Consider the following 14,615-nt stretch of genomic DNA (forward strand, 5'->3'; position numbering starts at 1 on the left):
TACCTTGTTATCCGCCTCTCTTTTAAGGAATCCCCCAATTCCATCAGCCGCTCCCTTGCCATGACCTGCTTCGAAGAATGACCAGCTAAATGCTTGAAACCCGTAGTCAAATATTTTTGTACAAGCCAAGAAGAAGTTACCTTTCTGGCGATACTGAGAGAAAGGTCCATCAGAAAAGTAATGGATAGTGTCAATTTCAGGGTAATCTTCAATAATGCTTGTTAGAATCGGATGTAAGTGCGCCCATATTGCAGCAGGTTGATGGATATTGCATGGCGATACAGAGCAAAAAGAAGATACCTTGTAATTTTTGTCTTTGTCGTGCAGGTATACGACAACAGTGTGGAGTGTTATTTGGTTGCGGGATCCACCAAAATGGTGTGCTTGAATTTCTTCATGGCATTTTGCACTATAATTTTCGCTGAAATCAACTAAAATTACGGCTTCGTTTGGTTTAATGTTATCAACACTTTGCCGGAAATTCCTGTACTGGGTTTTCATATTGAAAATATGTTTTTTTTAATATTTTCAGATCCTCTTTAAATTTATCTATCATGTTTTGTACCAAATCTTCATTCAATCTTTTAACATTCTTAATAGATTTCATCCTTTTGCCTCCTTTTACATAAATTTCCTCTTCTCTCACCCATTCAAACCATTGCATTTTACCCTTAACATTATCTTCGTTTATTTTTATTTCTCTATCTTGACATTGTACACAAGTACCAAACATACAATCCATTTTATTACTGTCACACACTGTTTCTAGAATCAGTGTACTTGTATCCACCGCATTAATAACTCTTTTCTGCTTTAGAGCCTTTATTTTAGCTGCTGCATTTGCATGTGTTTTGCAAAGGCACATATCCCTGCCATCTACTGTTGGTCTGAGTACGTAGAAGGGTCGATGTTTCGTAAAATAGAAATAGGAACATTTTGTCCCTGGATTCTCCAACTTAAACGCTTTGAATAAATTTTTCATTGACTCTAAAAGGAACCGTTTTTGAACTTTTTCTTTTCCTTTAGTGACGGTTTCTTTCTTGCCGGCGGTGTTTCTTGACACATCATCTCTTTGGAAAAAACATTTTACTTTCTTTATTAGTTCCGTTTCACCCTTACATGTTGTCTTTGCTTTAGCGCTTCCTTTTACACCTAAACTGTCCTGTATGATTTGTTTCTTGCGTGATTCATCTACGTTTTCAAATATCTTTCTCAACATCCTTTTCCCTTCTCGTGCCTTTGTTGTCATGTAGTTTTTCTTTATAGCACGAGTTAAAGTTTTGTATTTTTCGTATAATTCATTTTCTGCCACGGTTCTTTTTTCTTTAATTTTATTTAATTCGTTTGCTTTACGATGAGCCCTCTTCTTAAATTTTTCAAATTTTTTTTTCCACATATTGGCTTGGCTTCGTAATTTTAAATTTTCTTTGTACATCTTAGATCTATCTCTACGGATTATTTTCCTTCCCCTTTTTTTGTTCTGTTCAGATTCCAGAGGTGCAAAGGGAGAAGCCGGCGGAGTGGGTACATATTGATCTTGTGGTATATTGATTTCCTGCAAAGTAGACGGCGAACTTGGTGGTGTTTCTTGCAGTATGTTTCGAAGTGCTTTTGATCTCTTTCTTTGTTCTTGTTTACGCAATTTCCATATGGTTCTGCAGTTTTTTTTGTCCTCAGGCTGCATAGCTGATATCGATATTTTGTTTTTATGATAACTTTCTCTTTTTTTTTCGCTTCCTTTCAGCCAATTTTTCTGGGTCTGCTTTAAGTCTCTCTCTATAGCGCCTAGATTTTTCCTTCTCCGTCAACCCCATTGCCTAAAATGAAATACGTATTTAATATTGTCTTCGGTTTCCGCGATATCGACTCATGTAAATAAAAACCGGTCAAGTGCGAGTCAGACTCGTGCGCCGAGGGTTCCGTACCAACGGTATTTTTTTTTACAATTTCAATCCATAAATTTAAAAAAAAACAGTTTCATACAGACAGTTTTATTTACATGAAATACGTGTAAGCAAGTTATAATTACGGTAAAGATCCCCGTGATTAAAAAAAAATGTAATTGTTGATATCTTAAAATTAACCTTATGTCAAAGCGAAAGGTCAAAGACTGGGTATTTACCCTATTTAACATCTTATCACATGTATTTACCCTATTAAAAATCTTATCACATCATTTTTGTCTAACGGACAACCAAAATGTCCCAAGGACAACCAAATCAGTTGTCCGAGTGACTAGTTGTCCGAGGGACTTTTCTAAAACTTTGAACCGTACAATAAAAATTAATGATTTGTTGTGTTTTATTTCACCCTTACCGTAACATATACATATAACAGAATCTAGTACGACATAATTTATTCAAATATATTAAGTACTTACGAATTTGTGCCGGTGGTCCGATGGACAGACAATAAAACCACCCCGCACTCACCAACAGTACCCGACCGACTGACGCCGCGAGTGTCGTTTATTCAAAATGGCGGCTAGACTTATCAGATTACCAGGAAATTAAACTTGTTGTCAAGTGCCTTACTGCGCCATCTACATTTAGATTCCGTAACTAATTTATGGTTGTCCGATGGACCTGCATGACGCGGATAATTTCAAGGGACAAAATTAAAACGCAAGAAATTTATAAACGGTTTAGTACAAATATAAGAAATCGGTGTTTTATTGATGATACTTATCCATAAAAATGATTATGTGTATATGTATATCAATCCCACAATAGTATTTTTTTTCATGATTCAAATTTGTATGGTGCACCGTCGCAAAGGGACAATTTGACGTACTATGAAAACCATCTTTTGGTCTTTCGGACAACCATTAAAAACCGGATAAATTGTAAAAAACAATTCAATGTTTCGTGATGAAATGTTACGTAATATTACTGGGAACAGAATGGAATGCAAATAAAGCTCATTACCTTTATTATAAATTTGTAATATCGATCAGGGACTCTGTACGTTTGATGTTGAACATTAAAAGTTGATTCACCCAGGTACAGCCAGGGTTCAGCATCAGCTTAGCTCTATGTATACTAAAACCTTCTCCAGAATGTAACAAACACTTTTCTAAAAACCGCATCAAAATCGGTTCAGCCAAATGCGAGATAATCGCGAACAAACATACATACATATACGTACAAACATACGGGTCAAACTGAGAACCTCCTTTTTTTTGAAGGCGTAATAAACAAGTACTTACAACCCAAGGATTAAAGTTTCTGGTCGCAGTTTACACGCACACAGTACAGCCAAACACGCAAACAAATATAACTTTTTACACGGCGAGCGACGCACACAATGATAAATAACTTCGTCGTCGTCGATGCAACGTGCGGAGCCGATCAACAAACGTCCTGCCTCTACCAGCTCCCGCGCGGGACTGAGGCCGCGAGCGCGTGTCACCGATGTTATGCCAGAAAAAGGGGAAGTTTTTAAAAAATCGTCAGAAAATAAAAGTTGCAATTTAAATAAAATGAAGTACAGCAACAGTTTAAGTAAACATTGCAGATTATTTGAGTATGCAATCTACGTCGAAAATAAGTAGATTTTCGGAGAAATTGTCACTTGTTTTGAGGTCATTTCTGGAGAAAATTGAATTCGTTTAACTTTCATTTCCTCGAACTCTAAGTCATATAACAACAATGTAATCTGATAAACCTAGAGTACAGAATATGTGTTATACAAATTTACCATTTTTAGCAGTCCAAACTTTACGAAATTTACAAATAAGAGCATCAAAGTCAGTGCTTTACACGCGTTTACCTAAATGTCCATCAGAAAAAAATTCATTACTAATTTAGTAAGCCTTTTTTCAAAAAAATGATCTGATAAACCTAGAGATAAGAAGTCGTGCTAATAGAAACCAGTACTTGTTATTTCAATTAGGTAACAAAAGGTGTACAAAATCACAGAAGAAATCTATCAACTTTACATTTTTGCGACTAAAATCGTAACCGGGCTCTTAATTGATAGTACATTGTGCAACATGGGGCATAACTTAAATATTGCAAACGAGAGTATAGTTAAATCGCCGGAGCGATTTATAGACTCGAGTTTGCAATATTATTATGCTCCGAGTTACGCACAATGGTTTTCATCACACTTGCAATACAAAAATGAAGTATAAAGACAAAAAACTGTTAATTATAATACTAGAAACTTCATACCTCCCTAGGGAAAACGCTTTTTCTATAGTTCCCGCTAAGCCTGCCTGCAATTCCACATTTACTGAGCGAGTGTGATGAAAACGGAATTTGTACCAGTCACAAGTACTTTTTCGGTCTAAATTACGCTACAATTTAGGTTACCTAACGTATGTTGTTACCTTAACTTTTTACCCGCCCTGCCCTAATGTCCTTGTCTAATAAATGAGATTTAAGTACTAAGCTGTGTACTTAAATTAAACCTTCCAGGTGAAGGTGGCTAACTGATGGTTCACAATGAGTCGCAAAAATCTTAGTTATTTTTTTCACGTCTTGCAGTTAAAAGAATCCAACCATGTTCGAAACGAGGAGGATTCAATGCTTATTTGTTTGTTTCAAAACGCTGGCTTAAGAGTAATTACTGGGTATTAAACATAAGCCGTTGTCCTCGGACTCTAACACATTTACGTAACGTCTCCGCATGGCGTAAAAACGAAATAGCCATCGTCGTTTCTTATACCTAGCCTCCGCGACGTAGTAGTGTAATATGATATTATACTTAGGGCCACTTGCACCATCCCACTAACCCGGTTAAACCGTTAACCCAGTGTCAAATTGTACTGGTAACCATGGTAACTCCAGGTGTTACCGGTTAACCCAGTGTCAAATTGTACTGGTAACCATGGTAACTACAGGTTGCCCCGCTACACCTTATGAATAAAACCAATTAATTAGAAATAAAATAATCCAGAAATATAAGTCTTACTTCTATCTCCTGCGTCTGATCCTCGATAACATTCTGGTGCTGCCTCAGCGCGGTTTCAAGCTCCTTGTTCCTCTCCAATAAGGTCTTGCCGAGCTCCGCCGCAAGCTGCAAGTCTGAAACAACGCAAACAATCCTATTAAACTTAATAAAAGATAATAGGTATAGTCGTTCGTTTTGTAGCTGGCCCCGAACAGCTTCACTTACAATAGACAAAGAGTTTTCCTTTAGAGTCCAGCTTGAAAGCTAACGACTATATGTACATAATGCTTCTTTAAGGGTGCGACACTTGCTTTGCCGACACTTGAATGTATGGGCATATAGGGATTCGTTCGTTACGTCTCGCCATCAATAGGTACAACTGATGGGAATCCCCAAGAGCTCTTGTGATCTATGAAATTTACTCAACTAATTTGTATTACGTAACCTAAAATGTTTGGACAATGCTCTACTGTAAGGCCCACCCAGCCTGATTCAAAGTACGTCGAATCGGCATAAATAAGGTGAGAGCTACTCTAACGTGCCAGTGAAAGACATGCTCGAGACTAGTAAGTATATTGGAATAGCATTAAAGAGGTATCTTCATTGCTTACCGAAACTTATTGGTTTAAAACCAGTGTAACTCGAACCTCGACGTCCATAACAATTAAGGATGACTCACGTTAGACCGGGCTGTGTCCGGGCCGGAGCTTCCGGCGCTTACTTTTCTATGACATGACAGGTGATCACGTGATGCTTTCCATAGAAAACGAAGCGCCGGAAGCTCCGGCCCGGACACGGCCCGGTCTAACGTGAGTCATCCTTTAATCGGAAGGCGTATTTGAACTTGCTCGCTTAAGCTTCCGACAGCTCGCACTCGGTAAGCGATTGTAATTATACTCCAGTATAGTTGAGGCCCCGGGTTACGACAGTCAGATGAAGCACGGATAATCGCAACTTTAAAACTAAAGACCAAAACTATACACTAAATTCAACCTTAACGCTTCCCAAAAACACCCAAAGTTCCGTGAACGCATTGTACGCTCTTTTGTTTTCAAGGCGTAAAGTCTAGGGCAATGAGATTTTTTCCGCTGACTCACAACGTCACGTGCAATGACCGGCTAAGCTACGTCATTTTATAATGCATTGCTGGTTTACTCCTTCCCTTTCTAACCACTACCGCAACTGACCGCGTAACGGACCATGCATAATTATAGATAATAACGCACGTGAAAGGCTCTTATTTTACTGTAACCTTGTAGGTGGAGAACAAAACATATTAAATACCGATTTATGTTTCTGTCAAATCGGGGTCAATGAAAAGGTTTATTCGACAAAAGTGGAGTGCGGGCTTTAGTATAAAAATTACTTTAAAGCTGTAAAGTGGTAGAAGAGTCCAATAGACGTTGCGACTGCAAAATGAGTGAACCCTGTTATAATTATGGATAGCTCACAAATATTTTATTGAATATTTTCCTACCTTACAACTTAAAAAGTTAGATAGTTTAGTTAGATACATTTAAAAAAATCAAATTTAACTGTTTATTTTTATGCAACCTCGACAATACTAAACCTTATAAAACAAAGTCCCCGCGTCTGTCTGCCTGTATGTCTGTATGTTCGCGATAAACTCAAAAATTACTGAACGGTGTTTTATGGGGTTTTCACCTATCAATTCTTGATTGATTCTTGAGGAAGGTTTAGGTGTATAATTTGTTAAGGTTCTACCCGTGCGAAGCCGGGGCCGGTCGCTACTTTCTAATACACTTACAAAAAATCGTCCATTATAACTGCCAACTGATCGAATTTACTAAGTGGCTATAAAATCTAAATTAATTTAGTCAAGTATTCCAATTTTGACGGACGTAAATCGACAATAAACGTAATTTTAAGATATCTTGCCGGGTAAAAAGTAGGTATACAAAATACTAAGGTAGGTATACTAATACTATTTGTATTCTGTGTTTTGGTACAATAAAGAGTTTATACATACATACATACATACATACATACTAAGTACGAACGGATGTTAGCTAAGTGCCGTAAGTAAATATTTTGCGCTCCAAAAATCAGCTAGGTATTTGCAGTTTATGACAGCGAGCTGAGCCTAACATTTGTAAACTAATGGCAATTATGTGCATGTAATGTACAATAAATTATCATTATTTTTCAAGACAGGAACATTATTTACGTGTACTTAATTTCTAGATATCTGGATTGTTCCGAGACTACAGACTGACTGAAATGGCAAGACACGTTCGAACGTTTCCGTGAAAATATTTCGATGCTAGTGCGGAAAGCATGTCATTACTTCACGAGTACCGAGATATCTATATACTCGGGACGAGTGAAGAATGACATTTCCGCACGTGTATCGAACGACGTTTTTTAATACAGTCGCGAAAAAATAATAAAAACAACAAGTAAGGAATAAAAACAATATCGAATGTTGCCTTTGGAAACTTAAAACAAGCTTGCAGTAAGAAAAAAACGCCTCTTCTTTGACAGGCGTTTCGGCACCTATTCCTCTACCTTCCATAGCTATTCCGTTCCATTCAGACATTTTTCAATATACAATATAAAAAAATAAACGTGTTACGATGATGAAGAGGTTAGTAATAAAATATGAAATATGTATATTTTTCGTATTCTTACATTAACAGTAGGTTTTTATGTTGATTACGACGTTTAAAGGAAACTAATATTAACACTCGTCAATAAGTAGTCATGAATTGGAACAAGTAAAATTTAAAAAAAATTTGGAAAAGTGAAAAGCACTAGTTTGCGAACACCAACTTTCCGCACGCTAAACAGCTAAGTAAAGTAGCACTTTTTGAGCAACTTTATTAAAAAATAAATTATGCACTACATCTTTATTAAACGAGTAATATTTAAAAACATTAATTACTCATCACACAGTCACGCATAAAAATGTATACGCATAATTATTACCTATACGTCTGTCGGTCTGTCTACTAAACAAAAATGTGTCTGTTATGCATGATGAATCCATTTATGCACTTTTATTACGAGTATTAGCTATGCGCTATGCACCAACGCAATCAGATAAGAAACATTTCCTTAACCTTTCTTATTAACATTATGATTTCTAACTTAGGGAAATGCGTTATATATTACCTACAAACGTATTTCGAATTATTTTATTTTAAATTTATTATGAGGTAGCTCCAAAGAATTATAAATCCCTTACACAAATTGACTACCACATCCACACCACAATAGTACCTAGGTAATAGTTATTTGTTATACAAGGGTGCAAAGTTGTATTTTACCCGCGAGTGTGGAATTGAAACACGAGTAAGCGAAAGGATTCTATAGTTGAACCACGAGCGAAGCGAGTGGTTCTAAAATAGAATCCTGAGCGTAGCGAGTGTTTTAACACACGAGAAGTAAAATACACTTGCACCCGTGTGTAACACAAAACTTTTTCTCTCACTATAGCGAGGAAAGTGCAACATCCATAGGCGTTAGATCATCTTCATCACTGGAATCACTCATTTTTTTACGATAATATAACAGAAAACTCTGGAAGTTGTGTATTTTTACGTGTCGGAGTCGGTGAGAAATTTTTTGTTGACAATGTTGATATTTCTGACGATGCGTTTTGAAATTGCATCGACTCAACTTGTGTGTTCAGAATTACATTCAACATCATATAAAAAAAACAAATGTTTCTTATGGAATTTAAGGTTTATGACTTTAAATCATGAAATAAAGCTAAATTTGGTATTTTTTATTAAATGTACAAACCATTTATTTAATGATAATTAATATCGAACGAACCATTATTATGAGCGTTTTACGTTTTGTTATCTGTCTAAAGCTACTTAAACACGCTCCATCCAAGGTCAAATTACTTTCCCCACTAGTGGATAAAATGCGTTTTTCCCCGCTTGTTTTAAAGGATAAAAGACGGCTTTCCGAGCTAGTGAGGGGAAAAAATATAATTGTATGTTAGGTATAACATGCATTTTTTTTAATTTATTCATTTTATGCATACAGTTTACGCATTATACCTATATATTTATTTAATTTGTATAAAAATTCAATATAATGAATTAGATAGGTAAAGTACGAAGATCTGTTTTATCATTTTTTAATACATAATTATTTTCTCAACTAAATTGAAACAGTTCGGGCAATTTGTAGGATAACTCGAATTACTTTTGTTAGAAATTAGGTAGTCAACACAAACGTTATCCTAAACCTAGGTCACTGGGCACTGTTCTAGGAAGTAGTAAAATTGATTTTTGGTATTTAATGGTTCACCATTTGGTTCAAAATTGTGGGATCGAACATAAAATTATTCCTAACATGGCTTAAATCTGCGAAGTAACTTTCAAATACGGATCTTTGTTCAGCATACAAATCATACAATACAATGCGGCAGTTTCTATAGCTATCACCTATATTATGGAGGTTAGTATGATAACTTTCTAGCTTCTCAGGCGAGGCTGATCTAATGATTCGGATGCGCTGCCGGTCTTATTGTACCTACCCTTATTTTATACAATGTATATTGTATATGTATGGACCGTCGCATCTGAATCATAAGAAATGTTTTTATCATTGTTCCATAATAATAAGCCCGTGTATTTTAATATTTTTATCTCTTTAAAATGTAGCTAAAAAATAAATGATACACCCAACACAACAACAACTGTTCAAAGTTCAAATAGCGCTAGGAATACATTGAACTTTTATTACTAACGTATAGAACCGGCACAGAGAAACACTATTTTGCGCCATGAGTTGCTGCCGATTTGGCATCAAAACATAGTAGCGGAGCGTGAAACTCGCGACCTAAACGCGTAAGCACCATGAATTTTACGCTGTGTCTTACGTAGGCGAACACTCGCGAACGCGAAGCGAAGCGGCGCGGCGGGCCCATAAACACTTCTATAGGTATCAAAGGATTGATTCACGCTTCGCCTTCGCGTGTTGTTCGCCTATGTAGTACGCTGCGTTACGGCGCTTATGACGGTTTGGTCGCGTGATACAGGTTGTGATTGCGACAATTTCATTGTTTGGTATGTCGCATCTATAGTAATAACTAAAAATAACTCAATGTAGGAACACCCCCATTTATAGTTCGTCTTAAAAAGTAATAGTAAAGAAAAGTAATAGGTAGAGCTTAGGAAACTGGATATTTGATCTGATTTTAATAGTATTTTATACGATCTTGGTATAATAGAGAGCTTTTCAGTCAAGTACCGTGTTAGCCTGCCCGCCTAACTAAGGTACGAGATTGAAATGCTTGATTATAACACTATTGTACCTATACAATATTTTTTCTACGAGTCAACTAAAATAATACTCCTTTTATTATAAAACCAAAATTCCTAATTAAACGAAATAAGATAAGTATCTCAGTACATAAAAATATAGTACAAAAGACATCAACGCTCTTCTTATTTATTAAATAGTAACACGTTGATGTCTTTGTTCTATCCTTTGGTGAAACGTGATTGGTCGAATTCATTACAGTTGACTTAAGCGTTGCGTAAGAAGTCATTATAGTTGAGCTGGGAGCCCATAGTAAAAAAGTATGCAATTACAGTTTGGTAGGTACCTATACGAAGTCTTAATTCAACCATTAAATCGACGAGTAGAAAAGTAGGTACATATTATGCATATAGATATGTATTCTGTTTTATTTTTTAAGCTTTGGATCAAAAGAGGCATATATATAGCTAAGTACCTATATACCTACCGCGTCTAATAAACATCAATTACATCTGCGAGAGTACATTTAAAATGTCAGTCTAAAGGTTAGTAAGAGCTGTGTAATAACGCACACTTTAACGCCTTTTACCTATTGTATGCCATACGATTTGGAAGAACAGGTCAAAGACCAACTCGGTAATAGGCGCCCTTTTTTGACCAGCCATTTTGAAGTAAAATAAACGTAAATATATAATTTGCAGTAGGTAAATAACTTAATGTATGTTTAATGAAAATGGCTATGTTTAAAAACGTGATAAGAAAGTACATAATTATAATTCTTAATAATGAAAAAATACTTTTTTTAAATTCCTCTTCACGCTTAAATCGCTGAACCAATTTAATTTTGAAAATAAGGTCGAAAAAACTGTTGATTTTGGAGTGTAGTTTTATTTAGCGGCACCTTATTGTAAACTATTTTATCTGGACTCCTTACAGTCCTCTAGCGTATCCATCTGTCAACTTTATTCAAGTTCCGCCTCCAGGGCAAAGGGAGAGAAATTAGGGGTGAATTAGCCGCTTACTGACACAAACCGAATTCCACGCGAGCGGAGCCGCGGGCACAGCTAGTAATAAATAATCGCGCAAATATTATTTTACTGGTTAATCTTATTCTTTCTAGATCAGTTTATTAACTTTTTGTAGCAAACAGTAGTAAAACCAACAACGCTTACGAGTGTGCTTTAGAAACAGATATTATTAAACTTTCAATTTATCAAGCTACCTAATTAATACTATTTAACAGTCATTAAGTTCTTCAACTAATAGAGCGAGCCATAATGGATAAGTACCTATTTAAGTAGTAGTTTTACTATTATCATTAAAAAAAACTAATTAAGAAATGCTACCGTGATGATAAATACCAGTAGGTCTGTTACAATTGTTACAAAACCCCGACTTCTGACAAGTAGGTCAAATGCTTATGTTTGATGAATATTTTAATTGATCAATTAGTAGTCTAATTAAATAGCTAGTTTGAAAAGTGTTAAAACGTCCAGTAGGGCAATCTTAATCCTTAAGCATGACTAAATTGCAGTCGCGCCGTTATGCACGTAACTGTGCCGTGAAACAAAGAAAATATTAAATTCCTTACAAATTGCTATTCAGATTTATTGCGGCAAAACTTGGATTTGTAACAGATTATTTTTTAAAGCGTTTAAAATAACTCGTTCGATATACGGAAGCCAAAATAATGGAGCTAGCATGTAATTGTACGTTTGTATGTAATCACACTGTCATTTCAGCGTGTTTATGTTATAATATTTACCTAAATACAGCTATTTTATGACTGTTATGAGATGAGACTGAGTTGGCGAGTTGGCTACTATTGTAAGCATTGTAACGATGACTATACGATAGTGCTACGTTTTTGTAACACGAAGAACATACGTATTAATTCGTTTGTATGCAAATTAGTGAAGACATACTGAAAATAAATGATTACCTACTACCTACCTACTTGTAAACACAATGCCGTCAACGTAAAAATTATAAGTCCCCAGCAAGCTCGGCAGAATTTCACCTTCCCATACAAACGGAAATACGTTCTCATTTAAAACTACGTGTTGGATTGTAATGAAACTTTGCACATATAATGCCATGAGGTCTAGTCCTGTAATTAGTTTATATAGCTCCAGTTTATAAAACAAACGAAATAGAGCAAAAACAAGTTGTGTATGAAAAATTTAAATTCGCTGTATTTTTTAACTATGGCATCCGAAGCTACATAACCTAATTACAGGACTAGATATACCTTATCCTATTGTAAGTACAAAGTTTCAGAGCAATCTACTAGTCGTTTTAATAATATAAATGAGAGCGTAACTACGTTTGTATGGAGAACCGAGCTTGCTGGGGACTCTTAAGGAGTGCAGCGGCTTACCAAAGAGCATATATAGATACCTGTATCTAATTGACAAACTGCTTTGTGTTTCTTATCTACTGATTAGCAACAATTGATTTTATAAATATAGTCTGTCAAGCCATTTCCGTCAGTAGAACAAAGCGGCAAATTTAAAAAATGTAGGCGCGAAGGGTTACCCTCTCCATAAAAAATTTGAATTTCGCGCCTTTTTCTCCTGACAAAATCGTTTAACAGACTACATATATACTTAATTTAAGCAATGGCAGATCAACCAAGTAGCGTTGATAATCGTAGGTTTAAGACAAACTAGAAAACCTCGGTTCTGGTACCGATTGTACCGAATCACAGAGCTGCATAGAATATAGAACAAGGCTAGAAGGCTAGTTTCACCACAAAAATGCAATAAATAAATTATAACTAATGGAAGTATAAGCGTACTAACCACATCATTATATGAATGTACCAATATAACGCTAGAGAGCAATATGGCAAGAGAGCGAGAGAGAGTAACTCACAAAAGAATTGCCTCAGATAGGTGCCTATTATGATAATTGATATTTGTACATACTTATGTACTAAACTATATATGTAAATATATCTGAATACATAGTTAGACGAGGCCACTTAACGCCCCGGCACAGGGCCATACGGGATGTTCAATTAAACCTAACAGATGCAATTAAACCAATAGAAGAGACCTCGTTTTGCTGGTAAAAGTGACTGGCCAAAATGGCTTAGATAAGACGTCGTTAGACAGCTAATGCCCTGTAAAAGCAGTGAAAATTTTCAATTATTATATCACTATGGTAGTTTAACACATTAAGGTAAGGATAAGGACGATATCGTCAGCGCCTTAGCTAAGCAAATCTATTAATTATGTTTGGGGACAATCTTGCATAGATCAATCTCATCCAAAAGCAACGTTTGTTATGTGGGAAAATACTTCCGGTACAGCCAAAGTCACTATCGACTACGGTAGGTATTAGGTCGTAAACTTACTGAAACAAACAATAGGTACAAATTCAACCAGAACCGACCACGAGATAAGCCCCTAATTTATTAACCATAATATTCAACGCAGTGGAACAATTTCATGGTGCAATTGGAGGCGTTTCGTGAGCGCAACGGCCAGTAAATGCCTCTCACACAGCCTTTCGCAACTAACCTTCGGTCCCCTGCAGACACTCCAGCTCCACCGTGTAGTCCCACAGGTCCAAGGAGTTGAGCCCGTTCAGCTCCCAGGAGTTGAACGAGTCCGGCTGCTCCTGTTCCTCGCTCATCTTCCATGGGACACACGCGAACCAAGGTTAACGTCAATTTTTACTTGGCTTTTTTTGCCATGTCTGACTGACGGCGGGCTGCGGCGTGCCCTCCACGGCGGCGCAACTATGACTGAGCGGCGAACAAACACCGCACCGCATTGCAATTACGACGCCAACGGAACCCAATCCACAATCTCATTTCTTTCGATTACTCGCCGATAGTAAGAAATTAGCGAATGTTATCTCACTAATGTAACATGATGAACAAAAAGTAAAACTCGAGTCAGGTTCGGAGAAAGTGATTCGTTTCGCGCTAAAGCAATCAATCAAGATGCTGGTATGTGTGCAAAATTATGGGTATGCTGTCGCTATGAGTTTGAAATCCCTCGATCTTTATTATGCAGATTATCTTTAAACTTTCCCGAAGGTCAACGACGTTGCAGTTTATCTACATATAAGTAATTAGCTCAGTGTAGGTAAACCTATTGTCTATATTAACTAATATGAGACATTCTTTACCGGTCCGGTCTGAAATTAAAATATGTATAAATTGGATAAAGGAAATTGCTCCACCTTGCATCTGCACTTATGCTACATATAGCTGTGGAGATTCGCCGGCAGCTGCAAAATATTAATTTTGTAATTAATGAATAATTTTCAAGGTAGCGGCATCCCGGTGGAGGGCGGGTGACAGAACAGGTGCGCCACGGCTGATCGCGCCTGACGGCTGACTGCACACGACCTGAATCTCTGACATCTCTGTGTATTGCCATCAACTATACAGCCAAGTGGTATTGTTGTGGACAATGAGCTCAATTCAATCAGTTGAGAGCTAGAGTCATATTAGAAAC

At 36.5% G+C, this 14,615-nt stretch overlaps 1 protein-coding gene across 3 annotated transcripts in view; it reads right to left on the reverse strand.

Moving 5' to 3' along the window:
- Positions 1–14,615, reverse strand: part of LOC134742456 (cerebellar degeneration-related protein 2-like) — a 119,686-nt gene that overhangs the window by 10,543 nt on the left and 94,528 nt on the right. For 2 of the 3 annotated variants that reach the window (XM_063675631.1, XM_063675630.1), the window contains exon 2: positions 4,918–5,030. In XM_063675631.1, the coding sequence (XP_063531701.1) occupies positions 4,918–5,030 (113 nt within the window). Of the gene's footprint in view, positions 1–4,917; positions 5,031–13,667; positions 13,892–14,615 lie in introns of those variants that run through there. The other variant, XM_063675629.1, reaches the window with a different exon arrangement.

Source organism: Cydia strobilella, chromosome 6, assembly GCF_947568885.1.
Source record: "Cydia strobilella chromosome 6, ilCydStro3.1, whole genome shotgun sequence".
NCBI lineage: Eukaryota > Metazoa > Arthropoda > Insecta > Lepidoptera > Tortricidae > Cydia > Cydia strobilella.